Consider the following 21,455-nt stretch of genomic DNA (forward strand, 5'->3'; position numbering starts at 1 on the left):
TAGATTGGTAGTTTTCAAACTTTTTTGTATCCCCAGAACCTGTTTCACATAAAATCTTAACACACCGCTATACACAAACACACACAGAAAAATAAAGCTCCTCTTGCTGTGGTGAACACCCTGCCCTCATTCTCTCCTGACAGCTTCAACATCTGCCCATGCCACCCAGGATTATCTCCATGGATATACATACAGAGCAACATAAAAACTGACAGCTAGAGCTTTAAGTGCCTTTTAAAGCTATTTTAAAGTTTAAGGGAACTGGAGTTCCCGTCGTGGCTCAGTGGGTTAGTGAATCCTACTAGGAATCATCAGGTTGCAGGTTCAATCCCTGGCCTTGCTCAGTAACGATCCGGTGTTGCTGTGAGCTGTGGTGTAGGTCGCAGATGTGGCTCGGATCTGGCATTGCTGTGGCTGTGGTGTAGGCCGGTGGCTACAGCTCCAATTTGACCCCTAGCCTGGGAACCTCCATATGCTGTGGGAGCGGCCCAAGAAATGGCAAAAAGACAAAAAAAAAAAAGTTTAAGGAAACTATATTCAATATCCTATATTATATATAATGTTTTACACATATGTAATAACATATACTACAGTATATAACCATAATGGAGAAGAATGTGGGGGGGGGGTGTGTATCTGAATATCTTTACAGCAGAAATTAACACACCATTGTCAATCAGCTGTACTTCAGGAAAAAAGAAAAATAGGAGTCTAATCACAATGCTTGCTTTGGCAGCACACGTACTAAAATTGAAACGGTACAAAGATGAGTGTGGCCCCTGCACAAGGATAACACACAAATTCATGAAGTATACCACGTTTTTATTATGTGTGTGGAATTTTTGAAAATTTTAAGCATTACAGAATTTAAAGAATCATTTAGGAAAAGATAATGAAGTCTTTATACAGAAGTTGTATGCAGTTAAAACTTGAGAGAACTTTTTTTTTTTTTTCACCAAACAATGTATTTTAATACTTGGAAAAGTTAGTGAGCTCAGAGTTTAAAATATGTGAATTTAGGTTTTCTTCTGTTTTAAACAATTATTTGGAAATAATGGCAAACTTAACAGAAAACCCTCGTGAATGAAAATAGCATATTCAAGAGTTCTTGCTGTGGTGCAATAGGTTAAGAATCCAACTGCAGTGGCTTAGGTCACTGCAGAGGTGCAGATTGGATCCCTGGTCTGGCACAGTGGGTTAAAGGATCCAGCATTGCTGCAACTAGATTTGATCCCTGGCTCAGGCACTCCGTATGCTGCAGGGCAGCCAAAAAAGAAAAAAATTAAAATGGAAATAAAATACGAGTACATACTTGGTAAAATTACAAGCATTTAAAAACCAAAAAAAAAAAAAAAAAAAAAGGAGGTCCCCTGTGGCATAGCAGGTTAAAGATCCAGCATTGTCACTGCAGCAGCTTGGGTCACTGCTGCAGTGTGGGTTCACTCCCTGGCTCAGAAACTTCTGCATGTTCCAAGCATGGCCAAAAAAAATAAATAAGTAAAATTTAAAAATAAAAGCAAACAACAAAAAAAGCATAGTTTAATAGGGGTGATGTGCAACAACACGGATGAGTGAAGTTCTCTTGTACATAATGGATAGTTATTTTAACACCTAAATCTGTGAGTATGTATAAATTTGCGCTACAGGTTGTTTCTTTTGGTAAATATACTTCTATCTATGACTGCCAGTGATGCTTTTAAATTTTTTAAAAATAGGATTTACTTAAACGCATTGTTTTAAGAATGAAGAAGGCAATAGAAGATGATGTTTTTATTCCTCTGTATCCATTGAGGTAAGGGTTGCTATCTTCTGGATTTTATAAGTTAATCATGTAATACAGATTCACTAAGAGTGTAGTAAGTGTTTGCAAAACACACATACTGTTAAGATGTAGTGGTTTGTTTTTTATTGTGTATTGTTATTTTTTAATGTCATTTATTGTCATGTTTCTAAGAACGTGACAGTAGACATAGCAGAGTGGTTAGAAGCACAGATTCTGGAAAGCAGATTCACCATTACAGGATACTTGACCTTAGGCCTTTCTGAGCATCAGTGTCGTCGAATATAAAATGGGACATTAAATTAATACCTACCTCACAGGACACTGTGAAGATGAAAAAAATGCTCAGAACAATGCCTGACATAGAAAGCCCAACATAAGGCCTGCAACATCACTGAGGGGCCAGAAACTGCATCTGCAAATTCTGTACTCACTTTAAATGATGCAACAAGTAGTATTTGATATATAGTCGTATATTTGCTGAGAAGGTAACAGTTATAGATCATGAGTTGAAGCTATAGAGGACTTGCAGGATGGAAGAGTGCTATGGAGAGAAAAGAAAAGAATTTCTAACCTTTCTAGTTAATTTGAATCCTGAAGAAATATCTGCATATAAAATGTAATGTTTTAGATAAGTAATGTATTCACGTGGTTAAAAATGTGTATGAATGTGTATTTTTAAATTTTATTCATGTTTAAAATGAAAAGTCTTATTATTCCCTCCCCCTCCTGACCTCTGTCCACCCAGTTTTTGCCCTTTCTATACATACACATACCTGCAATAATACTCTCTGTTACTATTTTTTATGGAATTAGAATTAATGCTTATGGAATACCCATCGTGGCGCAGCAGAAACGAATCCACCTAGTAACCATGAGGTTTCAGGTTCGATCCCTTACCTTGCTCAGCAGGTTAAGGATCTGGTGTTGCTGTGAGCTGTGGTGTAGGTCACAGACACGGCTCAGATCCCACATTGCTATGGCTGTGGTGTAGGCTGGCAGCTGTAGCTCCGATTAGACCCCTAGCCTGGGAGCCTCCATATGCCTCAGGTGCGGCCCTAAAAAAAAAAAAAAAAAAAGAATTAATGCTTATAAATAGAATGAATACATTTAATACAATTAGAATTAACCTTATTTCCCCTCCTTTTTATAGTAAACAGTCTTAACTATTGTTTTCTGCCTTATTTTTTAGACTTCGTACATCTTTGAGATTTTTTTATGTTGTCACATAAGTAGTTTCCTCATTCTCTTTTAAGATGTGCAGAGATGACATTACATAGATATACTGTAATTGGTGAGCAGTAAGTGGTAAACCGTTGCTAACAGTGTGATTATTATTATTCTGTGCATGTGCAGATGTACCTACCAAAGGCATTCTGAGAAATGGGTTTGTTGAGTCCAAGTGTGTGTACATTTGTAATCTTAGATATCATCAGAGAACCTCCATTTTTATTCTGTTAAGGCTAAGTTTGGTTTTAAAAAAAACAAAACAACTCAATCTTTTAAACTCCCTTTCTGAAAGATGTTCAAAGTCGTTCACATTTTCTCCTTCTTTTGTTTGCTTCAAATTAGTGCTATAGAGAACAGAACATCACCACATGCAAAGTTCCAAGAAAGACAGTTCTGGTCAGGTCTAAAGGTAAGCAGAAAACTGCAAAAATAAGTTTTTTTTTCTTTTAAATCAAGTTTACTATAGAGTGAAGATTGGCAAAATTCTTCTGTGAAGCACTAGATAGTAAATATTCAGGACCTGTAGGTTATATAGTCTCTGTTGAACTATTCAGCTCTGCCACCGTAGTGCATATAGTCATAGACAAATGAACAGGTCTGTGATTCAGTAAAACTTTATTATGGAACTCAAATTTGAATGTCATATAATTTTTGTATGTCACAAAGTATTCTCTCTTTTTTCAATCGTTTAAAATTATAAAAACCATCTTAGTTTACTGGTTCTACAAAAACAGGCAGTAAGCTGGATTTAACATACAATCCATAGTTGTTTAATCCTGGTCTAAACAGTAAAGGATAAAGTCAGTGGCAATAGGGATGGTTAAGAGAAGATGGATTCAGAAGGTAACTTAGGATGAAGCATTCAAAGAACCTGATGACTGATTAATTACACGTGAAGAATGTAGGGTTCTAGCCAAGTTTCCACCTTTGGCAACCTGATAACTTAGGATGACATTTTTTAAGGGCATTGGAGGGGTTACAGGAAGAAGAAAAGATTTGGGAAGAAAGAGAAGATCTGTTTTGGACAAAATGAATTTAAGATAACTGTAGGACAAACAGAGGAATAGAAGTCTTGGAGGCAGTTGGATATACGAGTCTGAATTGCAGGGGACAGATCTGAGCTGGAGATTTGGGAGTTAGCCACATGGAGGCAGTATTTGGAGGATGGTCAGGATTGACTGCCTCTGAGGCGATTAGGGGAAGCATGAGGAGAAGGCTAAGGATAGATGCTTGGGAAATACTGACATAAGAGGCAGGCAGGGAATGTAGAGTCTTCAAAGAAGCCTTAAAATGAATTGTGGGAATTCTCGTCATGTCTCAGTGAAAACAAATCTGACTAGCATCCATGAGGACGCAGGTTCAATCCCTGGCCTCACTCAGTGGTCAAGGATCCGGCATTGCCATGAGTTGTGGTATAGGTTGCAGATGTGTCTCAGATCCCGTTTACTATGGCTGTGGTGGAGGCCAGCCACTACAGCTCCAATTTGACCCTAGCCCGGGAACCTCCACATGCCACAGGTATGGCCCTAAAAAGACAAAAAGACCGAAAAAAAGAAAAAGAATTATGAAGCTAAGGCTAAGAATGGTCACAAGGGAGTAAGGGAGTGGCATCACAGAAACTAAGCAAAGGGCTTTCAAGAATGAAAACAAAGTATTAATGCCACTGAAGAGAATTAGGAGAAAGTCTGAAAATATTTACTAGTCTTGACAGTTAGAAGGTCATAGGTAACCTCAGCAAGAATAGTTTTGATAGGTGAATCAGTATTTGTCATGTGGTTCAGTCAAGAAAAAAACTTCAGGGAAGAGGGAGCAACATCGACAATGACATAGAGTATGAAAAAGCATTGCATGTTAATACAATTGGATGTAGCTTAGCAATGAGAGCAGTAAGTATAGTACTAGAAAGATACCATGAAAATCACAGAAAGATCTGGATTTAGAGGAGGGAAATGTAACCCATATTAATATTACTAGAATTTCTTAAAAGTATTTTACCCAAGGTACCTCCCTAGGTTATTATTAGTCTTATTTTCTATATCAGAGTAGTGAGGTTCTTAGGTCTGGTTGAATTCTCAAGGTCACACATTGATAACAGTTGCACTGGCTTTCAAAGTCAGTCCTTTACGAATCATTGGGTCCTACATTCTTGTATCCAGTGGCCCCAGTCTTTAGGAGAGTACAGATTGAGGAGGAAAACTATTGATCTAGGAAGGCTTCAGCAAGGTTATTTGTTTTTTTGTTTGTCTTTTTAAGGCCGCATCCTCAGCATATGGAGGTTCTCAGGTTACGGGTCTAATTGGAGTTACAGCTGCCAGCCTATGCCACAGCCACAGCCACAGCAACACCAGATCGGAGCCGCGTCTGCGATGTACACCACAGCTTACGGCAACGCCAGATCCTTAACCCACTGAGTAAGGCCAGGGATCAAACCCACAACCTCATGGTTCCTAGTCCGCTGAGCCAAGACAGGAAGTCCCAGCAAGGTTGTTTGACATAGATTTTTGAACGGTTATCCTAAATAATGAAAGTGGATGAGCAAATATATGGAGATTGGGAAGAATCAAGTGTTCATTTAGAAATGTCTTCTATTCTAAAATTGCCAATTGTAGCGAGAGTTTAAAACAGTTTGACCAACTTTTGTTTGTTTGGAGACTCTTACTGTTTCCCTTTGGAAAAAAGATACATAGTCACTTGACATTTCATTTTATTTTAGCTCTTCCACAATATTCTTCTTTGGAATGGACTCATCCCAGAAGACACCTTGCAAGAGCTAGGACTAGGGAAGCTGCTAAACCGTTACCTTATTGTAGCTCTTAACGCCATACCTGGGCCAGATGTTGTTAAAAAGTGCAACCAAGTAAGTTGTATCATTTTATCATTTTTAAAATGTAATTATTAAAAATCAGTTTTGTGGCAAAATAATTAAAATAATAACAAACAATTTAACTAGAAACCCAGAAGCAACTCAATATTAAAAGAATTAGTATACTTGGAGTTCCCATTGCAGGTCAGCAGGTTAAGAACCCAACATAGTGTCCATGAGGATGCTGGCTTGACCCCTGGCCTCGCTCAGTGGGTTAAGGATCCAGCATTGTTGCAAGCTGCAACTCCAATTCACCCCTTAATGTGGGAACTTCCACAGGTGTGGCCCTAAGAAGGAAAAAAAAAAGTTAGTGCACTGGTAAACTGTTTACAGAATGAATGTTAGATCCTTCACCTCTAAATACCAAAATAAACTTCAAGTAAAGTAAAAATAAAAAATATTGGGAATTCCCTGGTGCCTAGCAATTAAGGATCCAGTGTTGTCACTGCAATGGCACAGGTTTTATCCCCGGCCCAGGAACTTCCACATGCTGTGGGAACGACTGAAAAAAAAAAAAAATTAAGTGTAAAAAATTGAAGCTACAAAATATTGTACTAGGAAGATAAATGACTGTGTCTGATATTAAGGGAATTCTTTCTGAATATAAAATCAAAAAAAAAAAAAAGGGGAAAAGTGCTACATTTAGCAAAAATGTGAAACTTCAGCCAGCCAAAAAGCATTAACCAAATCAGTGTCAGAATTATTTGATGATTGTTAAAACTGGAAGATGGGTTCATTGGGCTCACTATACTTATTTTCTCCTGTTATTTATGTTTGAAATTTTCTATAATAAAAAATTTAAAAGGAAGTTGAAAATGGAGAAATTAAGTTATAATGCATAACAAGGATTAATACCCATGTTTTTAAAAGCCCTTTACAAATGAGTTAACAATTTGAATATTCTGATTGAAAATGACCAAAAAGATATGCAACAGGCAATTCACCAAAAAAAGAATATGCAAAAGTAACCTCTAAACATGTGGAAAAGATTAATAGTACTAACAATCAGAGAACTGCAAATAATACAGTAAGAATATTATTTTACCTATTGTGCTAGCAAACTTTTTTTGCTGTTATTTTCATTATAATTCCCAGTATTGTCCTAAACATAGGGAAACAAGAGCCTCACATCATCCCAGCATCTAGAATGTGTGGTGTGCAGTTCTGGGAAACAGGTCTTGCACTGTGGAAAGAGGAATACAACTCTGGAGACTGTTTTGCCATGGTTGATATAAAACCTTTAAAGTTCATACCCTTTTACTCAGCAACTTTACTTCTAGGAAATTATCCTAAGTTAAAAAGTCAGATGGGGGAGTTCCCGTCGTGGCGCAGTGGTTAACAAATCCGACTGGGAACCATGAGGTTGCTGGTTTGATCCCTGCCCTTGCTCAGTGGGTTAAGGATCCCGTGTTGCCGTGAGCTGTGGTGTAGGTTGCAGACGCAGCTCGGATCCCACGTTGCTGTGGCTCTGGTGTAGGCTGGTGACTACAGCTCCGATTCGACCCCTAACCTGGGAGCCTCCATATGCCACGGGAGCCGCCCAAGAAATGGCAAAAAAGACAAAAAAAAAAATCAGATGGACATAAAGATTGTAAGTACAAAGAATATCATCATAGCATTATTTATAATAGAAGATAGTAGAAAAGAGCCTGAATGTCTGAAAACATTCATTATCATCTATCCATAAGATAAAAGTCACAGAAAAGTCTTTTAAGAATGTGGGGAAATTGGGAGTTCCCTGATGGTTCAGTGGTTAGGACTCTTTCACTCTTGAGGCCCAGGTTCAATCACTGGTCTGGGAACTGAAATCCCACATCAAGCCACTCACTGTACACCATGGCCAGAAATAAAAAGAATCTGGGGATATATTTATATTATTTTTTTTAATATATACATGTATAACATTAGATAGCAATTCCTAGGCAACCATCATTTTTCCAGCTGTGGTTTTTACATCCTCTAGATTTTTGTAGATCTTTCCTTTCTTCCTTCCTTCCCCCTTCCCTCCCCGCTTTCCTTCCTGTCCCTTCCTCCCTTCTTTTGTCCATGCCTATGGCTATAGATGTTCCCAGGCCAGGGATCAGACCCCCATGACACAGCAATAACAATTCTAGATCCTTAACCTGAGCCACCGGGAACGCCTATCATGTAGTTTTAAACTACATTATCTACGAGAAATTTAAAACATCATCTTCCTGTGTGTTTCAGGTTTCAGTTTAGTTCCCTTTGACCATAAGGCCCTACTGTGCAGAAGTAAGGAAGAGGATAGATGACACTGTCTCCACAGCTTGTGGCTAGAAAACCAGGTCAGGATGATGTGGCTTTAAGTCCCAGGATCATTAATGGAAAAGTTAGGTTGATTCCTTCAGAATTTTATTGAGACTTGTAATACAAAACAAGGGGAAAAGCAAGTGCCGGTGACATTCAATTCCAAGCCAGTAAGGGCTCGTTTTAAAACTTAAGAAAGATATAGTTTGTAACAAATCTTATAGGACTTTCTGCCTTAGGCAATCAGTATGTCTACATTTTTTTTCTGGATAATTGGAAAAGGTGATTAAGAAATAGCTTAAACCTTTTTCCTCAAATGTGTTTTCAGTGTTGACCAATAATCAGGTTTATTTTAGAAAGGGTGCATTACAGAACTTTCATTTAACATATTTTATAATATATATGTGGTGCAACTTTCTAGAAGTACTGATCATACCAACTATAACATAACCTGTTGTCCAAGAATTTCTTTGGATAGTATGATCTCAGGTTTTTCCTACCTCCCATTCTCACTTCTTTTTTTTTAATGCTTCCCTCTGAGGAAGTTTTTCTTCTTCATTCTGTTAACATTTTTCTGTTTTACCAAACTTCCCTAAAGCATGTATTACCTTTAGCATGATGATGATCAATGTTGTTTTGGGGTTTTTTCCCCCAAAAGAAAAAAAATGAACACACATACATTGACTGTTTATGTTGCCATGGACATTTCAAGCAATGTATTAAATTAGAAGAAAATCAAAACCATGCTTTTTTTTTATTCAGTATATCTTAGATTATACATGAGGTCAGTTTTATTGTGATACAATTCTAAATGTATCTGTTTTATACAGTTGACCCTTGAACACCACAAATTTGAACTTCATGGGTCCACTCTATATGGATTTTTTTCAATAAATACATACTACCGTACTATACAATCCATAGCTGCTTGAATCTGTGAATGCAGAACCACACAGATACAGAGGACTAACTGTAAAGCTAATACAGGGATTTTCAACTGCCAATGGGTCACTGCCCCAACCCCCCACATTGTTCAAGGCTCAAATGTAGATATGTTGACTAAAAGTGTTTTGTGTCTAAGCATTTCTGGTGTTTAGTTATAAATTATTTTTATATGATTTAATTGCTCAGGAATATATAGTATATAAAAAATACTACAAGTACTACGAAGTATTTATAAAAAGTAGTCTATTTTAAGCTCTTAGTACCAAAATATCTTTTGTTCTTAAATATAAAACTTTGACAAAGAGAAGAGAAATTCTCAGAGTTCCTGTTGTGGTTCATTGGCAACAAACCCAACCAGTATCTGTGAGAATGTAGGTTTGATCTGTGGCCTCGCTCAGTGGGTTAAGGATCCGGTGTTGCCATGAGCTGTGGCTGTGGTATAGGTCAGCAGCTGCAGCTCTGATTAGACCCTTAGCCGGGGGAACTTCCATATGCCATAGGTACGGCCCTAAAAAGTAAAAAAGAAAGGGGAAATTCTCAAAAGTTATGTAACCATGAACTATAAAATGCAAGAATAATACTCAACCTGCATGAGTACTGTGAGGATTAAATGAGATTAATTAGTAGAAGTCCTTAGGTAATAACTAAGGACTATAATTACTAAAATCAGCCATGTTTTTTGATTATCAGATAGCAGCATATTTACCGGAAGAATGGTTCCAAAATTCTGCGATGAGAACATCTATTCCCCAGCTGGAAAACTTCATCCAGTTTTTACTGCAGTCTGCACATAAATTATCTAGAAGTGAAATCAGGTAATGAATATTTTATTTGTGCCTTCATAAGCATAGTTTAGAATTCTGTTATATTCTCAACAGTTTTTAGAAAGATTTGTGCTTTGTGCTTTTTTTTTTTAATGGAAGTATAGTTGATTTACAATGTTGTGTTAATTTGTACTTTACTTTTAAAAACTTTGTTGAGGCTCAGTGGAAACAAAGCCAAATAGGAACCAGGAAGTTTCGGGTTCAATCCCTGGCCTCCTTCAGTGGGTTAAGGATCCGGCGTTGCCATGAGCTGTGGTTGTAGGTCGCAGACATGGCTCAGATCTGGCGTTGCTGTGTCTGTAGCCTAGGCCGGCAGTTGTAGCTCTGATTAGACCCCTAGCCTGGGTACCTCCATATGCCTCAGGTATGGCCCTAAAAAGACAAAAGACAAAAAAAATTAAAAAAAAAAAATCCTTGTTGAGACCGTTTATAGAGTTAGGAGATATTTTCACAGGTTACCTTTAGAATCACTCAGTATTTTGTACTCATACCTCATGCATTTTAGTTCGTATTTTTAAATGTAAATCTCCAAAATAAGCACTTCCAGAAAACTGTATCACAGAGAAATTTAGAATTAAAACTATACATTAAAAGCCTCTTAATAAACATGTTTTTTAGGGAGTTCCCATTGTGGCCCAGCAGGTTAAGAACCTGGTGTGGTGTCCCTGAGGATGTGGGTTCGATCCTTGACCTTGCTCAGTGGGTTAAGGATCTGGTGCAAGCTGTGGTGTGGGTTGCAGATGTGGCTTGGATCCACCGTTGCTGAGGCTGTGTTATAGGCCAACAGCTGCAGCTCCCATTCAGCCCATAGCCCAGGAACTTCCATATGCTATAGGTGCACCTCTAGAAAAAAAATAAAATTAAAAAAACACAAAAAATAAACATGTTTTTAATGTGTTTTTAACCTTCCCGGCTATCTCAAAAACACTTATTAAGTACAGATCTGCATCCTGGCATTTACCCAACAGTAGCTAGATCTCTGTTTTAGATTCCTCACATTCACAGCACTAGATGTTTAAGGACTTAAGTACAGTGGTGATATATGGTAAACCACCTCTCCAAGAAATTAAAACCTCAAATTTTATAGCATTTTGGTGACACCTGTGGGGTAAATACTCCCACTGTGATAGCCCATACAAGCTGCTGCTAACAGCATACCACAACTCAGATTTCTGATGACAGATTTGTTCCATGCTTTCCACTTTTTTGTAGTCCTTCATATGAAAATCTGCCAGAATACATCCACTAATCATCTGTATTTGAACTTAATGACTGTGTGGGAAAGGTAGCTTCTAAATATTTTAGAGCTTTTTTTGTTTTTGTTTTTGTTTTTGCTTTATAGGGCCATACCCATGGCATATGGAAGTTCCTGGGGCCAGGGGTCGAATCAGAGCTACAGCTGTTGGCCTACACCACAGCCAGAGCAACGCAGATCAGGCTGCATCTATGACCTATACCACAGCTCACGGCAGTGCCAGATCCTTCACCCACTGATTGAGGCCAGGGATCAAACCACATCCTCATGGATGCAAGTCTGATTAGTTTCCACTGCGCCACAACTGGAACTCCTGTGCTCTTTCACATATTGGCGTAAGATAGTTTTTGTTTCAGATTACCAGCTGATGATTCACTGTGCCCTTATACATTGCATTTCTAAGAGGGAAAATGCTTTTTTTTTTTTTCAGGGATGAAATCAAAGAAATAATCATTATTCTGGTGAAAATAAAGGCTCTAACTCAAGCAGAATCCTTTTTAGAAGAATATCACCTAGACCATCTTAAATCAGTAATTAAAGAAGTTTGAGTAAACTTTATAGGAAAGTACTGAAATAAGATTTTAATGTAGTCACATTTGGCTCTTTTGCTTAGAAGGGAAGAAAAAAAAAAAAAGAAAGCTGTTTGCCTCTTCTTTATTCCCAGTAATAGAGGATTTGCAAAAACATTCCTCCATTCCGTCCACCTTCTGACATCATGAAAGGCTGCCCCTCCTTATTTTGTGGTGTTTGTAGGAATTAAGCACACAGGAACAGTAAGAGTTCAACAAATTTCTGTTTGATTCTTCTGACAACTTTTCCAGCTTAAGAAAGGAGTTGAAGATGGTAACTAAATTTCTAACATTGAGCATGCTGTAAAGTATAAAGAAGTAGAAATACAACGTTGTACACTTAAAATGTATATAATATTATAAACCAATGCTACCTCAATAAAAAATAAATATAAAAAAAAAGAGGAGTTGAAGAAAACTTGCTTATAGCTGTTTTGGCTTTGGTGAGTCTTCTCTCCTGAAACATAAAAATATCTTTTAGCCCTCTCATTTTAACTATCTCTGCTTACAAATAATTTAAAATTTTAACTGCAGTGAATTATTTTTTAACTATGTACTGATTAAAGCATTTTTAAGGCTTTTGATGAGTAATGATGATTGTTCTTCAGAAATCTGTATCAATGTATTGTACCAACTCAAGTGTAAGAGAGGCCAGTGAATCTTCACCAGCAATAGGTATTATCCTTTGTTTTAATTCATTTGCACTTAATAGGTGAAAAAAAAATCTCATTTTAGGAATTCCCATTGTGACTCAGCATGTTGAGAACCCAATATAATGTACATGAGGATGTGGGTTTGATCCCTGGCCTCACTCAGTAGGTTAAGGATCTGGCGTTAGCACAAGGAGCAACAGGGGTCACAGATGTGGCTCAGATACTGAGCTGCTGTGGCTGTGGTGTAGGCTGGCAGCTGCAGTTCTGATTCATCCCCTAGCCTGGGAACTTCCCTATGCTACAGGTACAACCCTAAAAAGAAAAAAAGAATTTATTTTAATTATTCGTTTTGTCCATTAGAGAGGTTCTACTTCTTATTTGGCCATTTGTAATTCATTTAAAATATCTATTCATCTTTTTCTTATGGATATGTAAAAGCTTTATATTTTACTAAGATATTAATTTTTGCCAGTCCTGGGTTAATTTTCCTCATTTGCCACTTTCTTTAAATTAGTATATGATGTTTTTGGTGTACTAAGTTATTGCTTCTTAGGTAGGGACTACTATGTTTTTTGTTACTTTTTTTTGTCATTGGTGTTAAGGAGGAAACAGGTATTTTAAATATTCATTTTCTGATAAAAATCATACAAATGTATGATTAGAAAGTCTGAGGCTATGTCATTTAATCAAAAAGAAATAGAGAACATTTTTCAGAATATACTAAGAATTTTTCTTAAATCTGTTTAAATAACTTGAGGGAAACCCTAAATGTGTTATACAAATTGTTACCCAAAAGATAATCAGGAAAAAATTGATTATATTGTAGGATTTAAGGTTGTGGCTTCTGACATTATCACCCCTAGTTTTGAAGCTGCGTAACAGATTAGTAGAAGATTTTAACAGATTAGTATTTGATTTCTTCTGCCACCACGAGGACTCATGATTCATTTGTATGTATGAATAGTTTTTTTTTAAGTTTAGTTACACAATTATACAGAGTAGAATCTCATCTAGAAATTTTCAAGCCATTGCTAAAAAATACTTAGAATTTCTACACAATTATTGTTCCCAGAGATAAGTGCTGTTTTCATTTTGTTACCCTTTCAGATCTTTTCTCTACTTAAAAAAGTATGTATGTGTGTGCATATACACACACAGCTTTGTTTTTTATATAAATGTCAGATACTTTATCGTGTTTGAAATTTGTATTTTTTTTTACTGTTAGTGTTTGCAATTTCCCTCTCACTTTTGCATTTGTAATTAAAGGTGTGTTAGATGATCCCTTACATTTTTAACTTTCATTTTTTTAAGTGGAAAATATAACTGCTTTTAAAACTCCTAGGTTGCTAATGGAAGTCTAAAATAGAACAACCACTTTGGAAAATTGTTCATCAGTTTAACATTTAACTAACCATACAGCTCATTAATTGTACTTCTAGCTATTTACCCAAGAAAATAAAAATATGTTCACAAGAAAAGCTTGTACAAGTGTCGATAGGAACCTTATTAATAAGAGTCCAAAACTGTATACAAAATGGGAAAGTACTCAGCATTAGAAATAAATGAATGTATCGAATAAATAAACCTCAAAAGCATGAAGTGAGAGGGGTTAGAAAAGAATACATACTTCATGATTCAGTGTATATTAATATAAGAACAGATGTAACTAATATAAAATGATTGAAAAATGAAAAAAGATAAGGAAAAAAGTAATGAAAATGTTTTGTTGTCTTGATTTGCATGGTGGGTACATAGGTATAATCAGTCAGCTGTTAAAAGTTCAAAGAGAAAACCTAAAATCTGTCTGTTTTATGGCACATTAATTATGCACCAACTTTTCTAAATACCTTATAAAGTCAGACAAGTATATGGAATAGTGAACTATCCCACTGTGTTACTGATGGGCTGAGCACCATTGAAGACCATATTAATTGCCCTGCACGATACTGTTTTCAGAGGTCATCAGTGGATGGTAACAGAATAAAACTGATAAGGCTATCCAGAGACATTTTTGCTTTTAATATATAAATTCCATCAGACCAGTGGTTCTTAACCCTTTTCTGCCCAAACCCAGAAGTCATACTGTCTTCTCTGAGCACAAGGGCATGAAACTAGAAATCAATAACAGAAAAAAATTGGAAAACTCAAAAATACAGGAAAATGAGACAACATTCTCCTGAACAACCAAGAGATCAAAAACATTAAAGGGAAATAAAAAATTATCTTGAGATAAAGAAAATGGAAACACAATATACCAAAACTTACAGGATACAACAAAAGAAGCTATGGAAGTTCACAGCAAAATACACCTACATTGAGAAGTAAGATCCCAAATAAACAACCCAACTATACACCTCAAGGAACTAGACAGGGAAGAACAAACTGAGCCCAAAATTAACAAAAGAAAGTAAATAATGAAGATCAGAGTAGAAATAAATGAAATAGAGAACAGAAAAAATGATAGAAAAGATTTTAACAAAAGAGCTGCTTCTTTGAAAAGATAAAATTGACAAACCTTTAGCTAGCCAACCGAAGAAAAAAGGACTCAACACAATTATAAATGAAACAGAAGACATTTAAAATTGATCCCCGCAGTTCTCCTGTGGTGCAGCAGGTTAAGGCACTGTCACTGCAGTGGCTTGGGCCACTGCTGTGCCAAGGGTTTGATCCCTGGCCTAGGAATTTCCACAAGCTGCAGGTGTGGCCACAAAAAAGAAAACTGATGCCACAGAAACACAAAGGATCATAAGCAACTATGAATAATTATATGCCAATAAACTATATAACCTACAAATGGAAAAATATTTAGAAACATGCAACATAATAAGACTGAGTCAGGAAGAAACAAAATCTCAGCAGACCAATAAGTAGTAAGAAGACTGAATTAGGAGTTCCCGTCGTGGCACAGTGGTTAACGAATCCAACTAGGAACCATGAGGTTGCAGGTTTGATCCCTGCCCTTGCTCAGTGGGTTAAGGATCCGGCCTTGCCATGAGCTGTGGTGTGGGTTGCAGACGCAGCTCGGATCCCACGCTGCTGTGGCTCTAGCATAGGCTGATGGGTACAGCTCCGATTCGACCCCTAGCCTGGGAACCTCCATGTGCTGCTGGAGCGGCCCAAGAAAAGGCAAAAAACACACACAAAAAAGAAAGAAGACTGAATTAATAATCAAAAATCTAAAGAGAAAAGCCTAGGACCTGATGGCTTCACTGCTGAATTTTACCAAGCATTTAAAGAAAAATTAATACTAATCCTCAAACTTTTCTCAAAAATTGAAGAGGAAATATTCTCAAACTTGTATTATGAGGCCAACATTACCCTGATACTAAAGCCAGAAAAAAACACCACGAGATAGTAACTACAGGCCAATACCCCTGGTGAATATGGATGCAAAAAATTCTCAATAAAATACTAGTATACTAAATGCAGCAGCATATTATAAGGATCATTCACCATAATCAGGATATATCCCTGCAAGGATGGCCCAACATCCACAAAGAAATGTGATAGATCACATTAACAGAATTAAAGAAGAGACACAAAAAGACAAGGTAAAAACTCCTAGCAAACTAGGTATAAAAGAACCAAACCTCAACATAATATAGTCCATATAGAATAAGGCCACAGCTAAGATCATACTTAATGGTTAAAGAGTGAAAGCTGTTCCTCTAAGACCAGGAACAAGGGAAGTTTGCCCACTCTCATCATTCCGATTCAACAAAGTACTGGAAGTCCTAATTGGAAGAATCAGGCAAGAAAAAGAAAAAAAAAAGTCATCAGTATTGAAAAGGAAGGAGTTCCCTGGTGGCTTGGTGGGTTAAGGATTCAGCATTGTCACTGCTGTGGCTTAGTCACTGTTGTGGCATGGGTTCGATCCCTGGCCCAAGAATTTCCACATGCTGCAGGTGTGGCAAAAAAGAAAAAACTGAAAAGGAAGAAGTAAAATTAACTTTATCCACAGATGACATGATTTTATACTCCTAGATTCAGAAAACAAAAACAAAACCTGGAGTTCCCATCGTGGCGCAGTGGTTAACGAATCCGACTAGGAATCATGAGGTTGCAGGTTTGGTCCCTGCCCTTGCTCAGTGGGTTAACGATCCAGCATTGCCGTGAGCTGTGGTGTAGGTTGCAGACGCAGCTCGGATCCCGCGTTGCTGTGGCTCTGGCGTAGGCCGGTGGCTACAGCTCCGATTGGACCCCTGGCCTGGGAACCTCCATATGCTGCAGAAGCGGCCCAAAGAAATAGCAACAACAACAACAACAAAAGACAAAAAGACAAAAAAAAAAAAAACCTGTTAGATCTAATCAAATTTAGCAATGTTACAAGATACAAAAGTTAACATAAAAAAATCTGTGGTGTTTCTATACACTAATAACTATTATCTGAAAAAGAAGTAAAACAAACCCATTTATAATAGCATCAAAAACAATACAACTTAAGAATAAACTTAATCAAGGAGGTAAGTGATCTCACTTAAAACTATAAGATAATGAAGATGCTGAAGAAGAGATAAATGTCTTAATTATGACATTAATTAAATTAATGGGTTGGAAGAATAAATATTGTTAAAATGCCCATAATAACTCGAAGCCATCTATTGATTCAATGCAATCCCCTGTTAAGATCCCAATGGCATTTTTTTTTTCAGGAGAAAAAAAAATAATCCTAAAACATACATGGAACCACAAAAGAGCCAACTGTCAAAGCAGTTCTGAGAAAGAAAAAGCAGAGTGTCACACTTCCTGATTTCAAGCTATATTAAAAAGTTAGAGCATGGGAGTTCCCTCATTGCTCAATGGGTTAAGGATCCAGTGTTGTCACTGCTATCTATGGCTTTGGTTAGGGCTGTGGAGTGGGTTCAATCCCTGGCCCAGGGACTTCCACAAGCCATGAGTGAGGCCAAAACAAAACAAAACAAAAACACAGCATGGGCCCAGCATATCAACAGACAACAGACACTGATGGAACAGAATTGAGAACCCAGAAATAAACCCATGTATATCCACTAATATATGACAAGGCAGCCAATAAAACTCAGTAGAGAAAAGCCAATCTCTTCAATAAATGATGCTAATAAAATTGGATATTCACATTGAAAAAATAAAACTAAGCCCTGTCTTTCATCACTTACAAAAATTAACTTGAAATGGATTATAGATTTATATCTAAAACTGGAAATCTTAAAACCCTAGAATAAAACATAGGAAAAACCTTCCTTTACATGGATCTTGGTGATGATTGTTTGGCTATGACACCTAAAGCTTAAGCAACAAAATTAAAAAATAAAACTACTTCAAACCAAAAAACTTCAACAAAAGAAACTATCACAAAATGTAAAAACAGCCTACATAATGGGGAAAAATATTTGCAAAGCACATATCTGATAAGGGGTTAATACCCAAAATATATAAAGAACTCATACAACTCAATAGCAAAGCAACAAATACTCCAATTTAAAATGGGCAAAGGGAGTTCCCATCGGCTCAGCAGTAATGAACCTAATAACCATGAGGACTTGGCCTGGCCTTACTCAGTGGGTTAAGGATCTGGCATTGCCACGACCTGTGGTATAGGTCACTGATGCAGCTTGGATCTGGTGTGGCTGTGGCATAGTTCAGCAGCTGTAGCTCTGATTCAACCCTAGCCTGGGAACTTCCATATGCCTTGGGTGTGGCCCTAAAAAGCATAAAAATGGAACCACCATAAGACCCATCACTTCTACTCTTGGGTATGTATCCAAAGAAACAAAAATACTCTATCAAAGAATTATCAATACCCACAAGTTCATAGTAGCATTATTTACAATAGCCAAGATGTGGAAATAACCTAAGTATCCATTGTCAGAGAAATGGATAAAAAATTGTGATATCTAATATACATATAATGGAGTATTATTCTACCATTAAAAAAAGGAAACTCTGGTATCTGCAACATGGATGGATCATGAGGGCATTATGCTGAGTGCAATACATCAGAGAAAGACAAATACTATATGATCTCACTTATATGTAAAACTGAAACACTCAAAAATACAGCATATTTGTGGTTACTACAGGCAGGGAACAGGAGGTAGGAGGATTAGATGAAGGTGTTTCAAAGGTCCAGGCTTCCCATTCTAAGTAAGTACCAGGGAAGTAATAGACCCTTCAATGCAGTAAACACTTGCTCTACACTATAGAGTGGTTAAGAGAGTAATTTCCTTTTTTCTTGGCCACATCCACAACATGCAGAAGTTCCAGGGCCAGGAATTGAATCCACGCCACCAAAGCAGCCCAAACCACGACAGTGACACCAGATCCTTACCCTGCCACACCACAAGGAAACTCCTAAGAGTACACTCTAAGTTCTCATTACAAGAAAAAAAATGTTTTCCCTTTTTTTTTCTATAGATAGGAGGTGATTGATATTAACTTATTTTTTATTTTGGCAGTCATTTCATAATATATCAAATAATCAAGCTATACACTTTAAACTTACACAATGCTCAATTATATCTCAATAAAACTAGAAAAAACATTAAAAACAGCAAAGTTTTGTGGCATTTCTGCATGCTGTTCCCTTACCCTTTCTTGATGTGGCAGCTGTGTTGAAAATGATAGCTTCATTCACAGTGTTGGCCTTGGTTCCTGTCTCTGGATGGAGCAAAACAGACCTCATTCACAGATTATTGTTTATGTCTGTTCAAGCCTGTCTGGGAATAACTGAAGGACTGGAGCAAATCACTCATTTCTGTTTTGCCTAACTTGCAACTTGGGCTAGAAAAGCAGAAGGCTTTGCCCAAAACCAGTGTAAGGCAAACCAACAATCTGCAAAAGCCTGGATCAAAAGATTACAGCTGAGATAAACAATAAATCATTTTAGGACTGAGGGGAAATCTGAGGGTGGGGAGTTACTCTGGGCAATTAGGACATTCAAAAACATATATAGGAAAATTCATCCAAGACAAAAAGCAAGCTTAGAAAAGACACAGAAGACCCCAAGCTTTCAACTTAGGCTAATTGTTGTTAGCTTAGTTCAAGCCTGGATTAATGTTGAGGGAGTACCCTAAAAAACTGACAATCTGCAAAAACTGGGAGAAGTATTTTGGTTTTGGTTTAGCTCCTAACTAAGATCTATCAAAATACTAAAGAAAGAAACATATTTCAGTGATCACACATAAGGACTATATTCTTTGCAAAAATAATTTGAAAACATTAAGCAAATAGACTTCCTAGGCAGTAAAATGAATGAAGGAAAAAAAAAATTCTTTTGAGTTCCCATAAGGTGCAGCAGGATAAGGATCCATTGTTGTCTCTGTGGCCGTGTGGGTTTGGTCCCTAGTCTGGTGTAGTGGGGTAAGGATCCAGCATTGCTGCAGTTGTGGCTCAGATTTGATACCTGGCCCGGAACTTCCTTATGCCCTGGATGCAGACCAAAAAAAAAAAAAAAAAAATCTGTATCTAACAAAACTAACCTTCAAAAATGAGGGAGAATACCGACATTCCATTTGACATTTGGATCTCTTAATTTTCCACTATTCCAGATAAACCTTGTAACATATGCTTGCAGGTATCTGACCATATTTATTAATAATTACAATGAATTTATTTGAAGAAATGCTCTCCTCCCCCCACCCCCAACACACACACCATCATACTCAGAGCTATTTGAGCTATGAGGTTAAATTATGGGAAATTTCTTAAATCCTTGGCACCCTCTTCATAATTACCTGTTCAGAAGTTTGCTCATAAGAACTAAGCATATTTTCTTCACACACAGCCCCAGCCTCAGAAGCAAAATTACTGAGAGTTGTTCCCAAGCACCCAGGAGTGTGACTGTCTGCTTTTCCTTTTTTTTTCTTTTTATGGCCACACCTACAGCATATGAAGTTCTCAGGCCAGGGGTAAAAAATCAGAGCTGCAGCTGCAGCGTGTACCACAGCCAGAGCAACACTGGATCTGAGCTGAATTTTTGACGTAAGCCACAGCCTGCAGGAACGCAGGTTCCTTAACCCGCTGAGCCAGGCCAAGGATCAAACCTGCCTTCTCACAGAGACAACGCAGGGTACTTAACCCACTGAGCCACAACAGGAACTCCCATGCCTGCTTTTCTTACCCTGTATTTCATGGACCTGGCTACCCTACATTAAACCCTCTCACATTCCACTTGCTTGAAGGCAGGAAGTTGAATGCTGCCTTATTACCATTGAGTGAACCATAGTGTGTTTGAGACGGTTTTGAAAAAACAAAACCTTCCCCTGCAGCATCTATATGGGCATTAGTTTCCTGGGGCTGCTTTAACAAAATAACACAAACTTAGAAGTTCCCTAGCAGCTCAGTGGGTTAAGGATCCAGCATCGTCACTGATGCAGCATGTCCTGGCCTGCGACCTTCTGCATGCTGAGGGCACAGCCCAAACAAACAAACAAAAAAAGATTCCAAACAAACCAAAAACCCCAACATATAACAAAATTTGTGGTTTAAAACAACAGAAATGTATTATCTGTTACGGAGGCCAAAATCATCATCACTGAGCCAAATCAAGGTGTCAGCAGGGCCACTTGTGCTTTGGAGGTTCAGGGAGTGTGTGTGTAAGGGCCTATTTCTTGCCTCTTCCAGATTCTGGAAGCTGTTAGCATTCCTTGGATTGTGCTTCCATTACTCCAATCTCCAAATTTCTCTGTTTCATCTTCACATGTGTGTGTCAAATCTCCCTTTCTCTCCTTCTTAGAAAGATATGTGATTACATTCAGTACCCTCTGAGTAATCCAGGATAAATTCCTCATCTCAAAATCTGTAACATAATTCCATCTGCAAAAACCCCTTTTCCAAATAAGGTCACATCGAGAGGTTCCAGGGGTTAGGATCTGATTAAGTCTGGGGGCATCACTCAGCCTGCTATCATGGGACTTTCTAACCTTTTTCCAGCATACTTTAACTTACTTTTAGGGCACACTTGATTATTTCCTTTGACCTTTGGAAGAATGTAATTTTTTTCATTAAGAAAGACATAAAGAGGAGTTCCCATCGTGGCGCAGTGGTTAACGAATCCGACTAAGAACCATGAGGCTGCGAGTTCGGTCCCT

At 37.5% G+C, this 21,455-nt stretch overlaps 1 protein-coding gene, 1 long non-coding RNA gene and 1 pseudogene across 5 annotated transcripts in view; 2 read left to right on the forward strand and 1 right to left on the reverse strand.

Moving 5' to 3' along the window:
• GCFC2 (GC-rich sequence DNA-binding factor 2) overlaps positions 1-12,581 on the forward strand; it is a 45,765-nt gene extending 33,184 nt beyond the window's left edge. The window contains exons 13-17 of one of the 4 annotated variants that reach the window (XR_007135083.1): positions 1,716-1,792; positions 3,353-3,419; positions 5,724-5,867; positions 8,082-8,179; positions 9,777-9,901. Coding sequence is in view for 2 of the 4 variants with exons in the window: in XM_047781662.1 (XP_047637618.1) it covers positions 1,716-1,792; positions 3,353-3,419; positions 5,724-5,867; positions 9,777-9,901; positions 11,596-11,713 (531 nt within the window). In the remaining 2 variants the exon portion in view is untranslated. Of the gene's footprint in view, positions 1-1,715; positions 1,793-3,352; positions 3,420-5,723; positions 5,868-8,081; positions 8,180-9,776; positions 9,902-11,595 lie in introns of those variants that run through there. The other 3 variants (XM_047781662.1, XR_007135084.1, XM_047781663.1) reach the window with 3 other exon arrangements.
• Positions 725-824, forward strand: LOC125128521 (uncharacterized; annotated as a pseudogene).
• Positions 6,128-19,628, reverse strand: LOC125127904 (uncharacterized). The gene is made up of 3 exons (XR_007135086.1): positions 18,955-19,628; positions 9,793-9,885; positions 6,128-6,160 (listed from the first exon to the last, which is right to left on the reverse strand). It is a non-coding gene; the product is annotated as an uncharacterized LOC125127904 (long non-coding RNA).
• Positions 19,629-21,455: the final 1,827 nt, after the last annotated feature.

The sequence above is a fragment of the Phacochoerus africanus genome, chromosome 5, assembly GCF_016906955.1.
Source record: "Phacochoerus africanus isolate WHEZ1 chromosome 5, ROS_Pafr_v1, whole genome shotgun sequence".
Lineage (NCBI taxonomy): Eukaryota > Metazoa > Chordata > Mammalia > Artiodactyla > Suidae > Phacochoerus > Phacochoerus africanus.